The 21999-nt window shown below is 41.4% G+C and overlaps 2 protein-coding genes across 8 annotated transcripts in view; both read right to left on the bottom strand.

Annotated features, from left to right (window-relative positions):
* The window catches only part of MCM10 (minichromosome maintenance 10 replication initiation factor), a 40299-nt gene extending 25578 nt beyond the window's left edge, over window positions 1-14721 (bottom strand). Inside the window, exons 1-8 of the mRNA XM_060192656.1 lie at window positions 14673-14721; window positions 14025-14378; window positions 12073-12203; window positions 11811-11916; window positions 8709-8874; window positions 6999-7164; window positions 6021-6188; window positions 3764-3880 (exon numbers count right to left, since the gene is read on the bottom strand). Coding sequence (XP_060048639.1) covers window positions 3764-3880; window positions 6021-6188; window positions 6999-7164; window positions 8709-8874; window positions 11811-11916; window positions 12073-12203; window positions 14025-14378; window positions 14673-14721 — 1257 coding nt within the window. The remainder of the gene's footprint in view (window positions 1-3763; window positions 3881-6020; window positions 6189-6998; window positions 7165-8708; window positions 8875-11810; window positions 11917-12072; window positions 12204-14024; window positions 14379-14672) is intronic.
* A 5234-nt stretch (window positions 14722-19955) lies between these two features.
* OPTN (optineurin) overlaps window positions 19956-21999 on the bottom strand; it is a 45573-nt gene continuing 43529 nt past the window's right edge. For 5 of the 7 annotated variants that reach the window (XM_007524626.3, XM_060192174.1, XM_060192175.1 and 2 more), the window contains one exon: window positions 19956-21959. In XM_007524626.3, the coding sequence (XP_007524688.2) occupies window positions 21832-21959 (128 nt within the window). In that variant the 3' untranslated portion in view covers window positions 19956-21831. The remainder of the gene's footprint in view (window positions 21960-21999) is intronic. The other 2 variants (XM_060192173.1, XM_060192172.1) reach the window with 1 other exon arrangement.

The raw sequence follows: 21999 nt of genomic DNA, 5'->3' as shown, positions 1-21999 counted from the left end.
TCGCTTACATCCCCCTTGATTCCCTTGCCCTTCCTAATCTTGCTCCTACCTTAGATTCTTTTCTTTTAAAAGATTTATATATTTAGTTGTATTTAAATATTTTATTTATTTCATTTTAATGACAGAGAGAAGGACAGAAACACTATAGCACTGGTCAGTTATGGCTTATGGTAGTGCTAGGACAGAACCTGGGAGTTTGGAGCCTCAGGCATGAAAGTTTTTTGCATAAACACAATGCTATCTCTCCAGCCCACCTTAGATTCTTCTTACTAGCACTAGCTGAGTGAAATAAAAGTGACACAGCTCACTGATCTTTCTTCCTTTATTTATTTTACAAAATTACAGGTTAACAGGGATTTAAATCCACACCATTCCCACCACCAGAGTTACTTTGATCTCTTTCTACACTAGATAAGGGAGAGAAGCCACATTGTATGATTCTACACCAGCCATCTATAGCAGACAAACTCAAGAGACAGGAAGCAGAAGTCACAGGTGTAAAGGGTATGGGGACTGGTTATTTAATGGGTACACAGTGCTTTATGGAGTGATGAGGTTTTAAAACTAGAGAACTGGTGGTTGCACAAAAGTGTGACTACACTAAGTATTACTGAATTATACATTTAAAAATGGTGTATTGCAAGTTATGTGAACTATGCTTCAATAAAAATAAAGGCAGGGGGCTGGTGGTGGCTCAACCAGTAGGGCACACATGTTGTCATGCACAAGGACCCAGGTTCAAACTCGCTGTCTCCACCTGTAGAGGGGGAGCTTCATGAGTGGTAGAGCAGTACCACAAGTGTGCCTTCCTTCATTTCTTCTACTTTCAAAAACGCAAGTACGGGGCGGGGGCACTGGAGGGTTGGTGCACATTACCATGTTCAAGCCCCTGGTTTTCACCTGCAGGGGGTAAGCTTCATGTGGCAAAACAGTATTGCAAATCTCTCCCTCCCTATCTCCCCTTTCCAAGTCAATTTCTGTCCCTGCCAAAAGAAAAGAAACAAATAAACAGAAGCACAAAAATCAAGTAAAGAGTAACAGCCACTGGGAGAGGTGGATTCATCATGTAGGCACCATGCCCCAGTGATAACTGTGGAAGCAATAAAAACAAATAAAATAAAAATAAACTAATAGGGGGTCGGGCGGTGGCGCAGTGGGTTAAGCGCATGTGGTACAAAGCGCAAGGACCGGCGTAAGGATCCCAGTTCGAGCCCCCGGCTCCCCACCTGCAGGGGAGTCACTTCACAGGCGGTGAAGCAGGTCTGCAGGTGTCTATCTTTCTCTCCCCCTCTCTCTCTGTCTTCCCCTCCTCTCTCCATTTCTCTCTGTCCTATCCAACAACGAATAGCGTCAACAAGGGCAATAATAATAACCACAACGAGGCTACAACAACAAGGGCAACAAAAGGGGGAAAAAATGGCCTCCAGGAGCGGTGGATTCATGGTGCAGGCACCGAGCCCAGCAATAACCCTGGAGGAAATAAATAAATAAATAAACTAATAAACTGAGAGAAAAAAAAGACGCCAGGAACAAGGGAGTTGTACAGGCACTAAGCCCCAGTGACAACCCTGGTAGCAAAATAATTAAGTAAATAAAATAAAGTCAGCTTCTAGTGATATTTTAAAACTTTCTCAAGGTGACTCTGGACAAATGATATCCTTTCAATGAAAAGAACAGAGACAACACATCACTGTTCTGTTGGGTGAACTCTAAGCTATAGTGACATGTGTTTCCAGGATCTAGCTTCTACTTCTCAGTTCCTGTACTGCATGACTTCTTTTTGCAAGTACTCTCTTCTATTTGTGGCTTGCTATTTCATCTTTTTTTTTTTTTTTACTATTTATTTATTTACTCCCTTTTCATTGCCCTTGTTGTTTTATTGTTGTAGTTATTGATGTCATCATTGTTGGGTAGGACAGAGAGAAATGGAGAGAAGAGGGGAAGACAGAGGCGGAGAGAAAGACAGACACCTGCAGACCTGCTTCACTGCTTGTGAAGCGACTCCCCTGCAGGTGGGCAGCCAGGGACTCGAACCGATATCCTTCCGCCGGTCCTTGCGCTTTGCCCCATGTGTGCTTAACCCGCCGCATCACCACCTGACTCCTGTTATTTCATCTTTTTAAGCTAGGAATAAGGAAAATAAGAGATAAAACCAAAACCTCTCATTAATCCTGAAAGAGAGGTCAAAGATCCACCATCTCACACCCACAAGGATGGTCATTAACAGTAGTATATGTTGTCCAGGAGTGGAGAAACTGATGCCCTTATTCACTGTAGGAGAGGATGTAAAAGTCACTGCAGGTACCAGCCTGTCAGTTGCTCAAAAATCCAGACACAGAGTTACCATCTGAATAGCAATTCCATTCTACCCAAGAGAATTGAAAACACATGCTTAAAAAAACACTTGTATGTGAGTGGTTAAAGCAGCCAAATGTGGAAACATCCCAATCAATGAATGAATGAATAAACAAAATGTGGAATATGTGTGCAACAGCTGTTATTCAGTCACACAATAAGGAAAAATTCTGGAAATTGCTCCAACATGGATGAATCTTAAAAAAGCATTATGCCATGTGAAAGAAGTCAGATGTAATTGTTCAGAACATGCAAACCCATAAGACAGAAAGAAAAGGGGCTGGGTATTGGCCAACCTGGTTGTGCGCACATGCTACAATGCACAAGGACCCAGGTTTGTGCTCTGGGTTCCCACCTGCAGGGGGAAAATTTCACAAGTGGTGTGGTAGGGCTGCAAGTGTCTCTCTGTCTTCTCCTTCCCTCTCAATTTATGACTGTTTATCCAATAAATAAATATCATAAAAAATAATTCTTAAAAAAAAAACAGAATGACTGCTAGTGGGTGTGGAGGTTATTTTTGTGGGTGGGAGGATATCGAAAATATTCTGAAATTGCAATGTGATGGTTGTACAACTCTGTCAATTCATTAAACATGTCTGAATTGTACACTTTAAAAACATAAATTAAGAGGCAAGCAGGAGGTCCGCCTGATGGAATGCACTCATTACCATTCACAAGGACCCAGGTTCAACTAGAGTCATATGGGCGCACCTGCAGGGGAGAAGCTTTTCAAGCAGAACTATAGTATCTCCCCTTTTCACTTTCTCTCTCCCTCTTTTACCCTGTCAAAAAAGGTGGTGAGGTGGGTGGGTGGAAGGCCACCACCAGGAGTGATAGAGTCATGTAGGCACTGAGCCCCAGCAATAACCATGGTGGGGAAAAAAAAAGAAAGAAAGAGCAAATAATTATATCTCAATAAAGCTATTCCTATAGACTAAAACAAGGCTTTCATTATATTTCATCATAGGGCTTGGACTACAAAAAGCAGGAGACAAACTCAAATTCTAGAAACTAAATTTCCTATGCAATAGAGTACTTTCTTTTTTTTTTTCTTTAAGATTTTATTTATTTATTAATGAGAAAGATAAGAGGAGAGAGAAAGAACCAGACATTACTCTGGCACATGTCCTGCCAGGGATTGAACTCAGGACCTCATGCTTGAGAGTCCAAAGCTTTATCACTGAGCCACCTCCCAGACCATAATAGAGTACTTTCTTAAGGGGTTGAAACCCCCCCCCCAACCTTCTAAACTGGCAATTATTAACCACACATTCAATTTTCTCCTTTGACATTTCCTGTTTTGTAGGAAACTCAGTTTCAAACTGGTCACTACAGCTAAAGTAGCTACAATTTAGTCATGTTAGTTATTTGCTTTAGCAGAAACCATGCCCACAAAGCTGAAACCTACCAGGTTCACAGTCTGTGTACACGGCTCTCCATTCTTCTTCTTTGCTTTACAAGTTCCCAGGTCAAGAGCTTCCCCCATAATTAAGACCTTTTGAGGGTGGTCAATAGACAAGCATACCTGCAGAAAAAAAGGTGAGGTTGGAGTTAAGGCAGACAAAAGTAAGGCATTTTATTAGCAAAGTGGATAAAAGATGGTTAGTAGAAGTTGAGAAAGGTTAGTTGTGAAGATATTTAACGTCAGGTGTTTCTACAGAATAGTTTAGAAGACATCTTTATTTCTTCACCTTCTCTCTCATCTTTATTTCCCTTCTCTCTCTCATCTTTGTCTTCAGAAACCTGACTTTGAATTGGTGAATGCTCAGCTTTAGGTAACAGATTCTGGTCCCTGCATTCCTTAAGCTAGTGATGATCATTTGACTAAGCTCTGGTCAATAATATTGAGGTATAAACTGTTAGGGAAGGTGGCTGGTCAAGTTTTTGCTTTTCTGATGAAACAAGGAGGGTTTACTTTCTGTTTCAAATGGAGATGGTATGGCTGGAGCTTCAAGACCATCTTGCAACCAAAAGGAAAAGTCTGCAAGACTCATAAACACTGGATCTGATATCTGAAGTCTGCCTGTAGGATGTAAAAAAAAAAAAAAAAAAAAAACCCAAATACTACTGTTTACTGTTAAAAGAGCACACCAAGCTCTTTTTATCAGCAGCGCAACAGCTCACTTGGATAATCTCATGTGTCACTTTGTCATGTGTACACCTGGGTTCAAGACAGTCCTCACCAAACTGAAGGAAGTTTCAGTGCTATGGTTTCTCTCCTCCCTCCATAACCTCACACTTCCCTACCTTTCTGTCAGTCTAGATCTTTCTATCTGAAAGGTAAAAATGAGGTGGCACAGTGGCTAAAGTGCTGGACTCACAAGTATGAGGCCCCAAATTTAATCCCTGGCATTGCACAGGCCAGAATGATGCTCTAGCTCTCTCTGCTTTCTATGATAAATAAATTAACTAATTTTATTTTTTTTAAAAAAAAACCTATAGGGAAGTTTTTTTTTAAATTTTTTTTCCCTGTTAAATGTATGGGCAAACACGTTTTATCCCCCTAGTATATGATTATTTGTTGGCGTTCTCTGGAGAAGTTAGGGAGCAAAATAGCACCATTTCTCACTCTTCCAGATGATGATCTGTCTAGAACACAGTGAAACTTTCTGTGGGACTAGGCAGAGATAATGGTCTCTTGCTAGTCACATATCCCTACACTTGAAATCTCCTGGAGAATCAGTGGACAATGCCTATACTCAAGGCTATCTGGAAACAACAACAACAACAAAAAACAACCTCACTGATTCTAAGTGTCAGCTACGCTCATACTAACTTATGGAGCAAAGTTTCCTCCACAGGGGGTCGGGCGGTAGCACATTGGGTTAAGCACACGTGGTACGAAATGCAAACACTGGCAAAAGGATCCCGGTTCAAGCCCCCGGCTCTGCACCTTCGGGGGGGGGGGTTTTGCTTCATAAGCGGTGAAGCAGCTCTGCAGGTGTTTATACCCCTCTGTTTTCCCCTCCTCTCTCCATTTCTCTCTGTCCGATCCAACAACAACAACAGTAAGCAACAAAAGGGGAAAAAGTAGCCTTGAGGAGTAATGAATTCATGGTGCAGGTACCAACCCCCAGCAATAACTATGGAGGTCAAAAGAGGAGAAAAGTTTCCTCATCAAAAAGTCATGCTTTTTTTATGCTGCCTTAGAAATTTATGAAAGAGTGCTAAGGAGTATAGGTGTTGAGAAAACTCCGGAAATCTTGTAGTCAACTGGAAAAAATATAATGAAAAAGCTGATGCAAAAACTGTATAGTAGGTAGAAATTGAGGATACTGGTGGGTGAGGAATGAACAAACAAAAAATCAGATTAGTAGAAACAAACCAACACAAACGTTATTGAAGAATGAGAGTAAGTTAGCACAAGGACCGGCTTAAGGATCCTGGTTCAAGTCCCCAGCTCCCCACCTGCAGGGGAGTCCCTTCACAGGCGGTGAAGCAGGTCTGCAGGTGTCTTTCTCTCCCCCTCTCCGTCTTCCCCTCCTCTCTCCTTTTACCTCTGTCCTATCCAACAACGACAACAACAATAATAACTACAACAATAAAACAAGGGCAACAAAAGGGAAAAGAAATAAACAAAATCTAAAAAAAAAAAAAAAAAGAATTAGAGTAAGTTGTAAAGTCCAAAAAAAGCAAAAACTTCAAGTCAGGGAGCAGATTCTTACCTCTTCTGAGCCATCTTTGGGCTTCATGGGGTTGGCATTGAGCAGCCCAATGACAGTCCCCTGCTCTGTTTTCCAGAGCTCTTTGTGAACCTCTCCGAACAGGAACAGAGATACGTTCTGGGTCAGGTCACGGAGATCATTCAATCTCCAGATGCTAAATGTTTTCCCCTGGAAAAAAATAAATATACTTCCTTTCAGTTAATTCTGAACAATAAACATCATTTAAGGTTTGATGTGGAAAAATATGTAGATATTATCTATTTGCAATATATAATCATCAGACTATCAACGGTTAGTCCTCTCTCTCTCTCTCTCTCTCAAGGTCTCCCTATTATTATTCATCTCATTTTTGAGGTGAGCTGAGAGCAAACATTTTACTCTTTAGTCAGTGAGATGGCACTACCTTTCAATCTCTCACACAGCCATAAAGGATAAAAGCAAGCTGTGCTACTACCATCCATTAACTTATTCAGAGAGGCTGAGAGAGAGGTCACCTGGCAGAGCACACACACTTCACTATGTACAAGGACCTAGTTTGAAGACCCCAGACACTACATAGGAGTGTCACTATGTCAAAGAGCTCACATGTGGCGCCAGGGATCAAACCCAGGGCCTTACGCATGGTAATGCATATGGTCTACCCACTGAGCTATTAGTGGTAGCCACAGCTACAGCTGTGTTATTTCCCCAGTAATCTACTATTTTATCTATTGTGAGACAGAGGAGGAAACTTATTTTATTTTATATTTGGTCACCACAAAGACTTCACTATTGTAGGCCAACTTTTCCATATAAGAGACAGGAGAGAGGGGAAGATGTCATAGCACTAAAGCTTCCTTGAGTATCAGCCTGGGTTTCCTATGGCCCTTTAATTAGGGCGTTTATTACATATCCTTTTGTCTACCAACCCATGGTATGTCCAGAGTAAGAAGTTAGGACCATAAGTCCCCAGTACAAGTCTGTAATAAGGTGACTCACGCTGTTAGAACTCTGTGGAGTGACTTTCTTTAATATAACCCCAAATGTCACCCAGTCTACTTCTTCCAGCTTCTCCCTTGCCATCTTTTCCTTGAGTTGAGATAGTCGGATCAGTTTCCGGCCAGTCATTTTCTTGTCCATTTCAGTAGAAGACACTCGAGGCCGCCTGGGTCAAGAAATCAGCTTTAGTAGATGGCTATTCTGTTAAGAGATCATCTGGCATAGTAGCAGATGGGCTAGGAGAGGTGTTAGGAACAGAAATCGTTAAAGTACCTGTTCTCACAGAGTATTAGTTATACAGTATGGAAAAAGCACACAGAAAATAAAATACAGCAGAAAAATAAAAATAAGAAAAAAATTTAAAGAAGGATTTGCTTTCCTTTGGATAGAACTGACATGTAAAAAAAAGAAACAAGAAAGAGTACAAGTTATTTACATTCTTATAAATTAATATTCTTTTGGAAAAAAATCTCTTCAAGAATTGATAGAAGTCAGATATTTAAATTTCAGGGTCAGGTGGTAGCATACCCGGTTGAGTGCACATTTCTGTGTGCAAGGACCTAAGTTCAATCCCCCAGTTCCCACCTGCAGAGGGGAAGCTTCAAAAGTGATGAAGGAATGCTGTAGGTGACTTTCTTTGTCCTTATCTCCCCCTTCCCTCTCAATTTCTCTCTATCTCTATCCAATAAATAAATAAAATACTAAAAAAAGATTTAAATTTCAATTCTGGAGGAATTTCACTTTTTCTTTTTAAATCTTCTCTTCTTCTTTCTTTTTTCTGGATGGTACAGTTGTGTTATTTCCCCAGTCCTCTATTATTTTATCTGTTGTGAGACAGAGGAAGAAATTTATTTTATTTTATATTTGGTCACCACAAGGACTTCACTACTCCAGGCCAACTTTTCCAGATAGAGATAGGAGAAGGGAAGATGTCATAGCACCAAAGCTTCCTCCAGTATAGGCCAGACCGTACTCTGGGTTGTGCACATGGCAAAGCAGGTAGCCTGCCAGCAAGATAAGTGTTTTTTTTTTTTTAATGTGATGCCAGTGATTGAACACGGTACCTCATGCATATAAGGTGCATATAAGCATATGCTCCAAATGGTAAGCCATTTCCCTGCCTCTCTAATCAGATTTTTAAGTTAACATTTTCACATAATAATAAACATAGGGCTTTGACTCTAGCTTCCATTAATACATTTCTAATGACTGACCCAAAACTCAAGTGAATTTGAAAATTGTTTTTCTCCAGCAGAATGTGAGTTTGCTTGGATATATATATATGTATATATATATATAATTTTTTTTTAAAGAAGATGCCTTTTTTACTATCTCAGAAGTCTTCTGGAATAAAATAGTGTTAGAGAGTAACAGAGCTAATTTTGAACAATAAATAATATTCAGGATGAAGACACTAACAGATGAGGAAAAATCCTTCTCTGCCTGATTTTTGTGAGCTAACAGGTTCTCATTCTTTGGAGTTTTGGGGTATGTGGTTCACATGTAACAATTCTTTATATATTCAAACAATTCTGTAGTCCCCTAAATTTGCAGGTCACTCAAAATCTTTGACTAAGCAGTTTCAACTCTGTCTCCACCTGATTCTTTCATGTGGCAGATGTCTATCAGCAACATCTTTTGTTATCCATAAGGAGAATCAACTAGGAGTTAACCAGGCCAAGCAGAACATAGGAACTGTGAGTCACTGACCTGAGCCGTAGGCCAGAGAAGGCTTCCACAGAGACTGACTGAGCTGTCTCTTCGGGACACATGGGGGCCCCTGCCCTCTGGTCTCTAGTCATCTCACTGGGTTTATTCTCAGGAATGGTTTGGAGCAGTTGGGAGGGTACACTCACTGGAGGTGAAGTCATGGGCTCTGGAAAATTAACATAAGAAGTAAGTGAAAAGAAAAATCATACTTATAATTGCAAAATCTCCTACAGAATTTCCCAGTTCTGTCTAACATGTAATAACCAAATCTTCAGAAGACAATGGAGGCCCACAAAACTACTTCTGCACTATTCTTAAAATCTCTGCAGTGCAGTGGGATAAGCGCACGTGGTGCAAAGTGCAAGGACTGGCATAGGGATCCCGGTTCGAGCCCTCGGCTCCCCACCTGCAGGGTAGTTGCTTCAGAGGCGGTGAAGCAGGTCTGCAGGTGTCTGTCTTTTTCTCCCCCTCTCTGTCTTCCCCTCCTCTCTCCATTTCTCTCTGTCCTATCCAACAATGAACAACATCAACAATGGTAATAATAATGACCACAACGAGGCTACAACAACAAGGGCAACAAAAGGGGGAAAAATGGCCTCCAGGAGTGGTGGATTCATGGTGCAGGCACCGAGCCCAGCAATAACCCTGGAGGAAAAAAAAAAAAAAATCTCTGCAGTGCAGTCAGTCCAAAAGAATTTTCTGCACTGATGTGAGTGTTTTTATATGGGTGCTGTCTACTATGGTGGCAACTAGCCAAATTTAATCACTCAAAGTTCAGTACTATTTCTAAGGAAACCATTGTTCAGTTTAATTTAAATAGTTATATGTGGTGGGCTGGGGAGACAGCATAATGATTATGCAAAAGACTTTCATGCCTGAGGCTCTGAGGTCCCATATTCAAGCCCCAGCACCACCATAAACCAGAGCTGAGCAGTGCTCTGGTCTCTCTCACTGTATATCTCTCTTTCATTAAAAATAAATAAAACACTAAAAAAATTACTAAAGGGAGCCAGGCGGTAGCACAGCGGGTTATGCACAGGTGGCACAAAGCGCAAGGACTGGCATAAGGATCCTAGTTCAAGCCCCCGGCTCCCTATCTGCAGGCTTCCCCACCTCACAAGTGGTGAAGCAGGTCTGCAGGTGTCTGTCTTTCTCTACCCCGTCTTCCCCTCCTCTCTCCATTTCTCTCTGTCCTATACAACAACAATAATAACTACAACAATAAAACAAGGGCAACAAAAGGAAATAAATATCAACAAAAAAACTTTAGTCACACATTGTTAGTAACTATTATATTAATGTAGCTCTAAAAAGTTGTTTCTCTATACAATGATAATTAGTGAGTATTCATCATATAAATACTACTGTGGAAGGTTCCATAAAGAAGAACCCTATTTCAGAAATTAATAATTAGTAGAGACTTGAATACAGATCAAATTGTACCTGAAGAAAAGCCAAAGTTAGCAGGGGTCGGGCAGTAGCACAGCGGGTTAAGCGTAAGGGAGCGGTTACTTCACAGGCAGTGAAGCAGGTCTGCAGGTGTCCTATCTTTCTCCCCCCCCTCTATTTCCCCCTCCTCTCTCAATTTCTATCCTATCCAAGAACAGCAGCAACAACAACAACAATAGTAATAACAAGGGCAACAAAAAGGGAAAAAATAGCCTCTAGGAGCAGTGGATTCGTAGTATAGGCACTGAGCCCCAGCACTAACCCTGGAGGCAACAAACAAACAAAAAGCCAAAGTTAGCTTCTCTGTTTTGTTTTTATCTGTGGGGCCAGGAGGGGGGAAAATTAAAGGTGGAAGCAGTGTATTCTACTGACTACTGCTCCTAGTCAATATTCCTGATACAATTACAATATGCACATTTTAGATAAAAGGAGTATTTTAGATAAAGGGAGTTGGGCGGTAGCACAGTGAGTTAAGCACAGGTGGCGCAAAGCGCAAGGACCAGCATAAGGGTCCCAGTTCGAGCCTCTGGCTCCCCACCTATAGGGGGTTTGCTCCACAAGCGGTGAAGCAGGTCTGCAGGTGTCTTTCTCTCCCCCTCTATCTTCCCCTCCTCTCTCCATTTCTCCCTGTTCTATCCAACAATGACAACAATAATAATAACTACAATAAAACAAGGGCAACAAAAGGGAATAAATACATAAATATTTAAAAAATACTTGATAATACTCTTAAAGGTGAGAAAGTTTGGGTGCTTTCCTTAGAAATTTATCACTCTCATTCTCAAAGGACTTTGGATAATAGCTCTTAAGCTCAGAGTCAGCACAAGCCCTAAACCTCAAAAAAAAAAAAAAAAAAAAATCACACTGTGTCCCATCTACCCCATCAAAATCAAACTTTGAACATTGCTTAATGAGATACATTAGTAGTGGCAAAGGTTCTGGGAGATAGACTTGATGCATCAGCACACACACTGAATGTAATTTGTTGTTCAGAGTATGAACAGCTAGATGTCAAAGGTATTCTCTACTTTGGTGTCAGATGCCAATGCTACCCAAAAGAACTCTTTCAAAAATGCATGTCCACTGAAATGCTGCTTACTTCAAGGGAGGCTGTTTCTATACCACTTTGTCTTTGATCTTCCAAAGAATAATTATCTGGGTAAATGGAAGCAGAACAAAACCAACACAATGGGCTTATGAATCTTTCTCACTTTGTCTTGGTGTGGTGACATAGGATTTGAGTCCCAGTCTATAATCTTGGCAAAGCAGTCTTTTCTGGGAATAGACTCTGGTTCAAATAAAACTCGACCACTTTTATAAAGGAATCTATGTCTTAATCTCATGAGCATTAAAGCAAAACTAGATTGCTAGCATGAAAATTCAGTTCAGTGGCTACACTTACAACAATTCAAAGCTACTACACTAACAAAATCCAACTTGTTAAGCTTTTAGGAAATACCTACTCAGTTTCTAAGTATTTCCTGTAACTTTGAAATGAAAGAAAGAATATAAATTATAACAGCTGACAATTCCCCCACAGTCTTACTATTCTCAATGGGAAGGCAGATAAGACACTACAACACACAAATATACACACACAGCCAAAATATAGTTGCAACAAGCAGTGAGGATCAAGAAGACCTGAGCACCAACCTGCAGAAATCTTTGGTGTCCGAGCCACTCGCTTGGTCTTTGGTAGAGCAGGGGCATCAAGCTCTGCAGAAAAGCATGGTGATTCTTGAATCCTCTGAACTTTCTTCTTCACTTGATGAAAAAATAAAGAGATCAGTAAAATTTACAAAGGACTGCTTTATCAGGAGTTGGAAGCAGAGGTAATATCATAATTTCCTAATAAAGATGGCCATTATTCCAACAACAGCAGCAATAACAACAATGGCAATAAAAAAAAGGTCACTATCCTTAGAATTATAGTTTTATTACCAGGGGATTGGTGTCGCAGAGCTGAACCCACAGGTTTTGTAATTGTTGCTATTTTTAGCTGTTCTTGTAAGGACTTCATTTGCTCTTGCAACTTCCTTAATTCATCTAGGAAAGAAATACACTGACTTAGGAACCAAATCAGGGGAAATATACATAGCAGAAGTGCTGGAATTATTGATGCCCATTAATCCCCCTAAAACACTGAGATCAACAATATAATCACAAACTCATGATTAACTTCTCAAAGGGAGATGTGAACTTGATATCCAGCAATCAGGCCTTTTACACCAAATCTAGTTACGAATTTCTACCATTAGTACCTGTCTGCAATGCCTATTTATAACATTTTAGGGTCAGGAGATGGCTCAGTAGGTAAAATGCATGCTTCACCATATGTGAAGTCCTGGGTTCAATCCCTAGGAACACATAACAGTACTGTTGATGACACCAAGGGGGGGGGATGCCTCATCTAATAGTGTACACTTTGTCACATGTGAGATCCCAAGTTACAGCATCCCTAGCTATCACCTAGGTGATCCCTAGCTATCACCTGTACAGGGGAAGCATCAAAAGCAGTAGAATGGAATGGTGTTACTGTATCTCTCTTTTTCTCTTTGTTTTTCACTCTCTATCAAAAAAGGAGGAGGAGGAGGAGGAGACACCACTGTTCATCATCCACCAGAAGCTGTGGAAAAGCGCAGGCAGAGCCCCAGAGATAACTTTGACAGAAAAAAAAAAAAAAGTTGAGTTGGGGAGGCTTTGAAACTAGCTCAACAGGCAGGGTACATGCTCTATCATGTGTGTGGTCCATGTTCCATTCTCCATACATGTGAGTGCTGCAGCACTAGGGGAAGCTCTAATGCTGTGCTATCTCTCCCACTTTGTTTATTTAGTGAAATGAAAAAAGTCTGCCAGGAATGGTGAAACTGTGCATGCAGAAACTCCCTCTGCCAACAAAAACAAACAACAATAAAAAAATGGGTAAGGGGAGTTGGGTAATGGTGTACCAGGTTGAATGTACATGTTATAGTGTAAAAGGACCCTGGTTCAAGCCCCCAGCTCCCACCTACAGGGGGGATGTTTCACAAATGGTAAAGCAGGTCTGTAGGTGTCTCTCCCTCTCCCTAGCTCCCACATCCCTCTCAATTTCTCTCTCAAAAAATAAAATTTAAAAAACACTGTAAAAGTTTTATTTATTTCATAAGCTAACTATCTTTATATAATAAGTGCTGGCTCCTCTATGAGAAGAAACAGCTGACTGGTACTGAAACACAGTTTTATTATGATTTAAAATGTAAAGAAAAGATGCCAGTAATGAAAAAAAGGGAAATTCTCAATGTTTCTGCTCAGGAGTGACCTCGTGTTCAGACTGTGTAGTAGCACAGTTCTATATCTGGCACTATATGCATATAAATCTTCAAGTAACATTTTTCTGCAAGAAGCAGAAAAAATGGCTGTGTGTGTGTGCCTCAACACATGTAGATTCCATTGCTCCTCTACAGATATTTCATTCTTTTTATTTCATACAGAAAGAGACAGAGGGAGAAACTGAGAGAAACTAAAGTGAGAGGAAAAAATAACTTAGCATCATTCCACCATCTGCAGAACTTTCCCCAGTGCTACAGTGCCCCCATGTGGTGCCAAGGCTCAATCTAGTGCCTCATACATGGTTAAGAACATGTCTTACTGGATGAGTTCTCTCCTGTCCCCAAGTGGTGGAATCTTTCTGTGAAAGACCTATCATAGCTAGTTGACACTGACAAAAGGAAACTTTTGCATTTTCAAATGCTGGCCTTAAATATTTGACCTGCTAAACCAAAGGAAGTTTTTCATAAAGTCATTTATCTCTACCCTTGAATTAGCAGCTACTTTGACCACCAGATTGGTAGTTTTCAACATAAATGAATCAGAAAGTAGACAGGACACCTTGCAACTCTTGATTTGTTTTCTCTTGTCTGGAAGCAGGAACACGAGCAGGAGCAGGAGCAGCTCTGTTTTTAGTTGACTGTAATGATGGGCCTTCTTCTTCGTCTGTTAAGTCTCCCATGTCTCCAAATAGAGTGGCCAAATTTTCTTTTTGGCTTTCGGTTTTCTCCACCTCTCCATCATCTGCCTCCTCTGTGAAAGATTCATCATCACCTTCAGCATCAAAGAGCTCATCAAATGTGTCAGAACTGCCCTCTGCCTGGGCTGAGGAGAGTCCCTCTTCGGAGCTGCAGCCCAAGGTCAACTCGTTTTCTTCCAGTAGTGCTGTCAGCAGAGACAAATCATCCTCCTCCCCTGGGGAGAAAAAGGAGAGAAATAAAGCCTGTCTACAGAAAGCACACTAATGGTAAAAAGCGAATGAAAACATTTAACATCAATAGGGTGATTTAAATGATTCTGCAAGGCCATTATGGTGTGCAAGGCTCTAGGTTTGAGCCCTGGTTCCATATGGGAACACTACAGATGGAACTGGAGAAATTCCCATGGATGGTAAAGTGGTGTTGAGGCATCTCTAAAAACAAAACAAAACAAAACAAAACAAAGAAACAAGAAGGTTGAGTTCATAACCCAGCACAGTTGCTGATTCACCACCTTCTCTAGCATAATTGTTCTTATTTCCACCATCCTCTTCCCACATAATTCTTAGAGAACACTGGGTAACAGGAAAAGCCGTACAGAAAGTAAATAGTGACCACAGTAGGGTAAGCACTAGGTTACAGCTTTTTACCCACTCACCACTCTTTTTCTGACCACCTTGGAGCACAAAATTGTACTTTTCATTACACAAACTGTTCTGTAGGCAATTTAGTTATTTTCATTAACAAGAAACTATTCCATTAGTGATTTTCATTAACAAGAAACTATTCTACCAAAACTGTTATAAACTTAAAAAAAATTCCTCCCCCTGATAACCAAACTTAATAAGTTGTTACACCAAAACAGAAAACATTATGTTGGGGGTCAGGCAGTGGCACACCTGGTTAAGAGCACACATTAAAATGCCCAAGGATCCAGATTCAAGTTTCTGGTCCCTACCTGCAGAGGGAAAGATTCACCAAGTGGTGAAGCAAGGCTGCAAGTATCTCTCTCTCTTTCTTTCCTCTCAAAATTTCTCTGTCTCTATCCAATAGTAAATAAATAAAAATTTTTTAAAAAGGAAACATATCAAAGGTATAATCAGTTTATACATTATCATAGGATAATGAAGGCTCTGCTGTTATTTTTTCACAGGGCAAAGTGTAATATTCTTAATAGTTAAAAAAAAACAGATCTAGATGAGATCAATTATATAACAAGAAAAATAATATGCTGTATTTGTTGGGGTGTCTTCATAGTCAGAACAATCACTTTTGTGTACTCTGTGGGTAAATTTATTAATTTGGGCAACACCTCTTCACTAGGCAAATATTTTACATTCTCCCCTGCAAAGTGAATAAAACTGGAAAGGACTTTAAGAATTTAAGGCAAAGTAGACTGCTTTCAACAGATGTTTAAGATCTGATGTGGGGAGTGGGGCAGTAGCGCAGCGGTTAAGCGCAGGTGGCGCAAGGCACAAGGACCGGCATAAGGTCCTGGTTCAAGCCCCCGGCTCCCCACCTGTAGGGGGGTTGCTTCACAGGCGGTGAAGCAGGCCTGCAGGTGTATGTCTTTTTCTCCCCCTCTCTGTCTCCCTCTCCTCTCTCCATTTCTCTCTGTCCTATCCAACAATGAAGACATCAATAATAACAATAATAACAACTGTAACAATCAAACAAGGGCAACAAAAAGGAAAAATGAATAAATAAATAATAAAAAAAAAAGATCTGATGTGAAAAAAAAATTCTGATCAAGTTCTGTAGTTTCACTGTGCCACAAGTTCTGTTCTGTTCTGTTCTGTTTCACTGTGCCACATCATAAAATGTCCATCTTCCAAAAAAATGTCCACAAAATGTCCAGTTGTGAGGTTTCAATCAGTTCACATGGAAGAGCAGAGATAACCACACTAGGATGAAAAAACATCACCCCTGCCAGGACCAACCTGCTTAAAACAGAACTCCCAGTGACAGAGTGAATCACTCAGATAGCACCTGAAGGTGGAGCGCTACTGTTAACCTTTGGCAAACAAAATAAGTAACAAATCTTTAGATAAGAGGTTTCCACATCAGCAGAAAGAAATGGAGAAAACTGCCAAGACTTACCATCCATTTTTTAAAGGAAGTCTGCAAGGCCCAGGCGGTGGCAGGAATATAAGGCTATGTGAAACAACAGCAGAGTCACCTTCAATTCTTCTCTTTCATAGACTAATCATTCTGAACCCCACAAATCACAGCAATCCCAACCTCTGAGTTCATGCAGATTGGACCAGTTCTCACATCCATCCTTAGCAACTTATCACCCTCCTCCCCCCAAAATGGGCCTAGTTTGTGATTCTACTTAGTTTCATCTTAGCTATGCTGGTTAACAGAATTCAAAAGATTAGCAGGCACAGCTAACTCAGGAAAAATTCATACTCTGTATGCTTTCCTTTTTTTTTTTCCCCAGGTACAATGATCTTAAAAAGTGCAAAGAAGTGTAAATGTTTTTAAGTTATTATTTTAACTTGTGTCAATAATATGTGTTCTGTGATATATATGTAAATTCAGGCAGCTTGGAAGGTAGCAAAATGGCTAGAGCTTTGGCCTTAAAAAGCATTAAGTCCTATGTTTGATCCTTGGTATCACATATCCCAATAATGCTCTGCTTCTCTCTCCTTCTCATTTAAGTTAATAAATGAATGAAAATATTTAAGTGTGTGTGAGACTTCGGTAAATCCAGTGGTACGTATTAATTATGGTGGTTTAGAGGCCATCAGATGGCTCACCACATAGAGTGCACACTTGTACCAGGCATGAGTACCTGGGTTTGAGCTCCTAGCTACCACATGGGAGCACCATGCCAAGGGGAAACTTCGGAAGTAGTGGAGCAGTGATGTTTGTCTTGAGAGAGAGGAGTAAGGGAGGGGGGGAGGGAGACACACTTCTGGGAGTGGAAGAATTATGCAGGAGCAAAGCCCGTGATAACCTTGGTGTAAAAAAAATAATTGTCTTGTTTGTTTGCTTGTTTTTGCAGAGCGAGGGCCACGCACATTCAAGATGTCACTGTTCCAGCCCACTTGTTCATTCAGACAGAGAGTCGAGACTAAAAGATTTCACGGCACCAAAGCTAGCTCCCCTGGGAGAGCTCACTCTACTATGCATGAGTACCCTGCTTCAAGCCCCAGGCGCTACATGTGATCACAATCAGCAGTGTCTCTCAACCATCTCCCTGCTTCTTTCTCTCAGCCAAAAAACAAACAAAAAAACCTAGAGTCAGCCTGTAGTTGGGGGACTTGACAGAGTGGAATCAAAGAATTACTGTCGCGGCAGCGGCGCACCAGGTTAAGCGCACATAGTACAAAGAATCACTGTCTATGTTGCAGACGCCTCAGACCAGCGCTGCAGTTTCCCCTCTGCACACACAAAGCACAGGGACCCGGCTTTACTGCGCTTCTTGAGTTCTCTGCAGGCTCCTCATTCCGGCAAGGTCCTCAGTATAAATTTAACGCGCCTAAAAGCCAACTGTGCTCTGAGCTGACTGGTGGGAAGCAGCTACCCGCGGGCAGCAGAGATGTGCAAGGCGCGCTCTCCACCGCAGCAAGCAAATAGCCACTTTAAAAAGTGAAGATGGTGGGCTCTCAGCGTCGGAGCACAGGCCTGTGGGCCCGAAGCTGCAGGTAGCACCTCGCGCCGCCTGAGCCCAAGCGGAGGGGGGGGGGGGAGGTCTGGCCCTCTCAGAAAAGGGGACAGACAGGTGACTAAAGAAGATAGAGAGGATGAGTGGGTGAGGGTTCGAGAAGTACGCACCTATGGAGCTCAGACTCTTGAGCAGGAATACCCGTCCCTTCAGCAGAGGCCTCGTCCCCCCGGGGAGTCTAAGGGGGGCCTGCACCCCAGCGCCCTCCACCTTGAGCCCCAGCCTACCTACTTTCCCTGTCTCCCTGAGGACGCCCCAAAGACCCGGGCCCCAGCAGAAGCAGCCAGCTGCTCGATCAGTGCAACTCCCTTGGCTTACCACAACTAAGCGCGCCAAAATTTCAACTGGGCTCCACCTTCCCCTCTGACGTCAGACGTGCGCCAGTTTGGAGCTACGCTGATTGGCTACGTCAGAGCTCTAGCCAAGGACAAGAGCGAAGAAGCAGCTAGCGTAGAGAGAGCTGATTGGCTCACGTGACCGGATATTCTGCTTGGTTGGGGCAAGGAAACTTCCGGTCGGCGTTGTATTTGTGGCCTTCATGTTAAAATGTTTTGCTGCCCCCTAGCGCCTGAGAATTTAATATCTTCCTGAACTGATGTTCCCTTGTTCTATTTGTCTTTCACTCTGTGTTTGGCTTCCCTAATATGGACAATTATCCCATTTCAAAGAACATTGTACTGTTTCATGGATATCGCAACTATCTTGTAACAGTGTATTCCCAAACTCTCCCTCCTTATTTTTCTATCTTCTAGGTGTCACCACTACAAGTTATTATTCTGAGCTAAGTTACCTGTTAGGGTCAATTAAGAAAAGTAAGACTTTTCGTTTATTCTTGCTCTAATTCTCTTCTTCGTGTTGATCTGGTTTTTGAGCCTGTATCATTTTCCTTTTCTCTGAAGAACTTTTTAGAAAGATATTTTTGTTTGTGAGAGTAACGATGCAAGACCATCTCTTGGCATATGAGGTGCTGGGAATCCAAATTCAGAACCTGACCTTGCATGTTCTGCACTTACCCACTGAACTATCTCCCAGGGCAGTGAAAAAAATCTGTTTCGTCTTCACTTTTAAGTGATTTATTTTTTTCCTTTTCTCTTTTGCTGCCAAGGCTTTGCTGACACTTGGTGCCTCATGGTTCTATTGCTTCAGACAAACTTTTCCTTTTTCTTTTCAGATAGAAGGTGAGAGACATCACAACATTGCTCTGCCACTTATGAAGCTTCTCCTCTGCAGGCACTTCCTTTTGGTGACCAAGGGCTCTAACAAACTGGGTCCTTAGTATCATCCTGGGGCTTACTTAATAGTTATAGAAATAATAGTCAGTGAGGGAACAGGGAAAGGTGTAGAATTATACCCGTTATAATTTTGTAAATCAATCTTAAATCACTAATAAAAATTAAAAAATAAAAAATACATATAGGGACCAGGTGGTGGCACACCTAGTTAGAGCACACATTGCCATATGCAAGGATGGAAGCCCCCATTCCTCACCTACAAGGGGGAAGCTTCACAAATAGTGAGGCATTGCTGCAAGTGTCTCTCTCTCTCCCTCCCCCTCTTAATTTCTCTCTGTCCTATCAAATCAATCAATAAATTAAAAAACACATATACACACATGTGCATAAGTGTTTCATTTATTTAGTAGAGATTATTTAAAAAATATTTATTTATCTATGAAAAAGAGAGTGAGCAAGATGGAGAGAGTGTGAGAGCACCAGAGCATCACTCCAGCATATACAGTCTAGGGATCACACTTGGGACACCATGCATGCAAGCCCAGCTCTCGGCCCACTGATGACCCTCCTATGCCACAGGAGACATTCTGATGACAAATTCAAATAGGACATATATTCATGTTCTCTTCAATATTTTAGGATCTCGCTTCATAAGAACATTGTCTACTTTTATGACTGTATTGCCCAATCTCAGCAAACTATAGGCTTACAGAATATGACAAATCCCTCACTATCTTCTAATCCAAACAATGCATGCTGGTCTCCAGGGCTGGGACCAGCTTAGAATGAGCAGAATTAATAACACAAGTCAGAATATGTGGAACACTGAGATGAGCTCAACACAGAAAACCCATCCTGTGAAATCAGCCAGTCACACACAAATGGCATGTAGGAGTCATAAGCACAATTTTATTCTGCAGTCTCTATTTTTGTGGCTATGAATATAGCATCTTATCCAGGAAGAAAGATTAATAAACATTTGTTCTCTTAGAAGTCCATCAGTGATTTACTGGACAAGTCCATGTTCCTGCAGCTCAAGAAAGGGGCAGAGGTAACATGTTTATTTACACGGTGACTGATGACGTGAATTCCATTGGTCCTCCTGCATCCACTGAAGACATGCCAGTGTGTCTTCACTGATACCAAAGATTTCCAGGGAAAGAGCCACACCATGACTTTGGTGTCATTGCTGTGACGCTCACCCCTCCCAGCTGCAACACACAAACACACATCCCCAAGGTCTGCCTCAAATACATAGAAAAAAAAACCCAATATAATATTTAAAAATATTTCTCAGAGATTTTTATTAAATCTGAAACTATATCAGCTTTCTAGCCTCCTCTATCAATGATTCTTAAAATGTATGCATGAGATTTCTTCCCTCAATTTCACTTTTGTCTGTCTCATGATGTAAATACTCATTCTTCTTTTTGAATTTTATTTATTATATTAATTATATACATTTTTAATTATTTTAAAAAAATATTTATTTATTCCCTTTTGTTGCCCTTGTTTTATTGTTGTAGTTACTATTGATGTTGTTGTTGGATAGGACAGAGAGAAATAGAGAGGAGGGGAAGACAGAGGGGGGAGAGAAAGACAGACACCTGCAGACCTGCGTCAACTCCTGTGAAGCGACTCCCCTACAGGTGGGGAGCCTGGGGCTTGAACCGGGGATCCTTACGCCGGTCCTTGTGCTTTGCACCACATGTGCTTAACCCGCTGTGCTACCACCCGACTCCCTGTTATATTCATTTTTAACTAGAGCATTATTCAATTCTTCTGGTGGCACTGGGGATTGAACCTGATACCTTAGGTTTGAAAGTTATTTTGTATAATCACTATACTATCTCCCCAGCTCTCTTCTTTTTATATACATGCCAGGGAATGCCAAGGAACAGAGGGCTTTGTATATGCATAATACCACTGAACTGCTACACTGACTCAGTTTTCTATTCTAATTTTAACATTATTATTTTATTTTGGATAGAGACAGAGAAATTGGTGGGGGGGAGAAGGTGGTAGAAATATCTGCAGCACTGTTTCACCACTCATGAAGTTTCTCCCCTGCAGGTGAGACTTGAACTTGGGTCTTTGCACACTATAATGTGTGTATTATCTAGGTGCTCTACTACCTGGCCCTGATTTTTATTCAGTATACTTAGGGGGCAGGGAAGGGGGAAGAAATAGAGAAAGAGGAGAGGGAAGGACACCACAATACCTCTCCACCACACATGGAGTCCCCTTGGTACTTGGTGCTCTCATATAATACCAGGGATTGAGCCCAGGGTCTCATACATAATAAAGAAGCGCGCGCGCGCGCGCGCGCACACACACACACACACACACACACACTTTTTTAAGCAGAGCACTGCTGAGATCAGGCTTATGGCAGTGACAGAAACTGAACTTAGGATCTCCAAGCCTCAAACATGAAAGTCCATTATGTAAAATATTATGTTGTCTCACTGGCCCTTACTGTTTTTTTCTTTCTTTTTATATATTCTTAATTGCATCAACAGTTCAGTGCTCACATTTACCATACATAAAAAATGCATTATCACAAGAGCCATCTGATAAGGATTCTATCTTGTCAGTTCTATCTTATGGAAATCCACCTATAAAGAACAAGGTCCAGTTTCTTCCTTCTGAAACAAACATTATGAGTCAAGATACTAGAGAGAATAACAAAGAACACAAAAGTCAACTTCTGGAGGGAAACATCTGATGTTTACCAACAGTTGGGGGTGGCAGGAGGCCGATGCTTAAATGATGCAGTCCATGACGTGGATCTGCAAGGTGTCGATGTCAGGCAGGACCTCACAGCACTTGGGGCAAGTGTAGATGGGAATACTCTGTGGCTGTGGCTGTGGCCAGCCCTGGTCCTCGGCCCCTGGGGAGAAGCACTGATGTCAGTCTGTCTGTTCCACACT

This window comes from Erinaceus europaeus, chromosome 6, assembly GCF_950295315.1.
Source record: "Erinaceus europaeus chromosome 6, mEriEur2.1, whole genome shotgun sequence".
NCBI classification, from domain to species: Eukaryota; Metazoa; Chordata; class Mammalia; order Eulipotyphla; family Erinaceidae; genus Erinaceus; species Erinaceus europaeus.
Note: the sequence above shows the minus strand (reverse complement) of the source record. Positions and strands in the feature narration are given on the sequence as shown.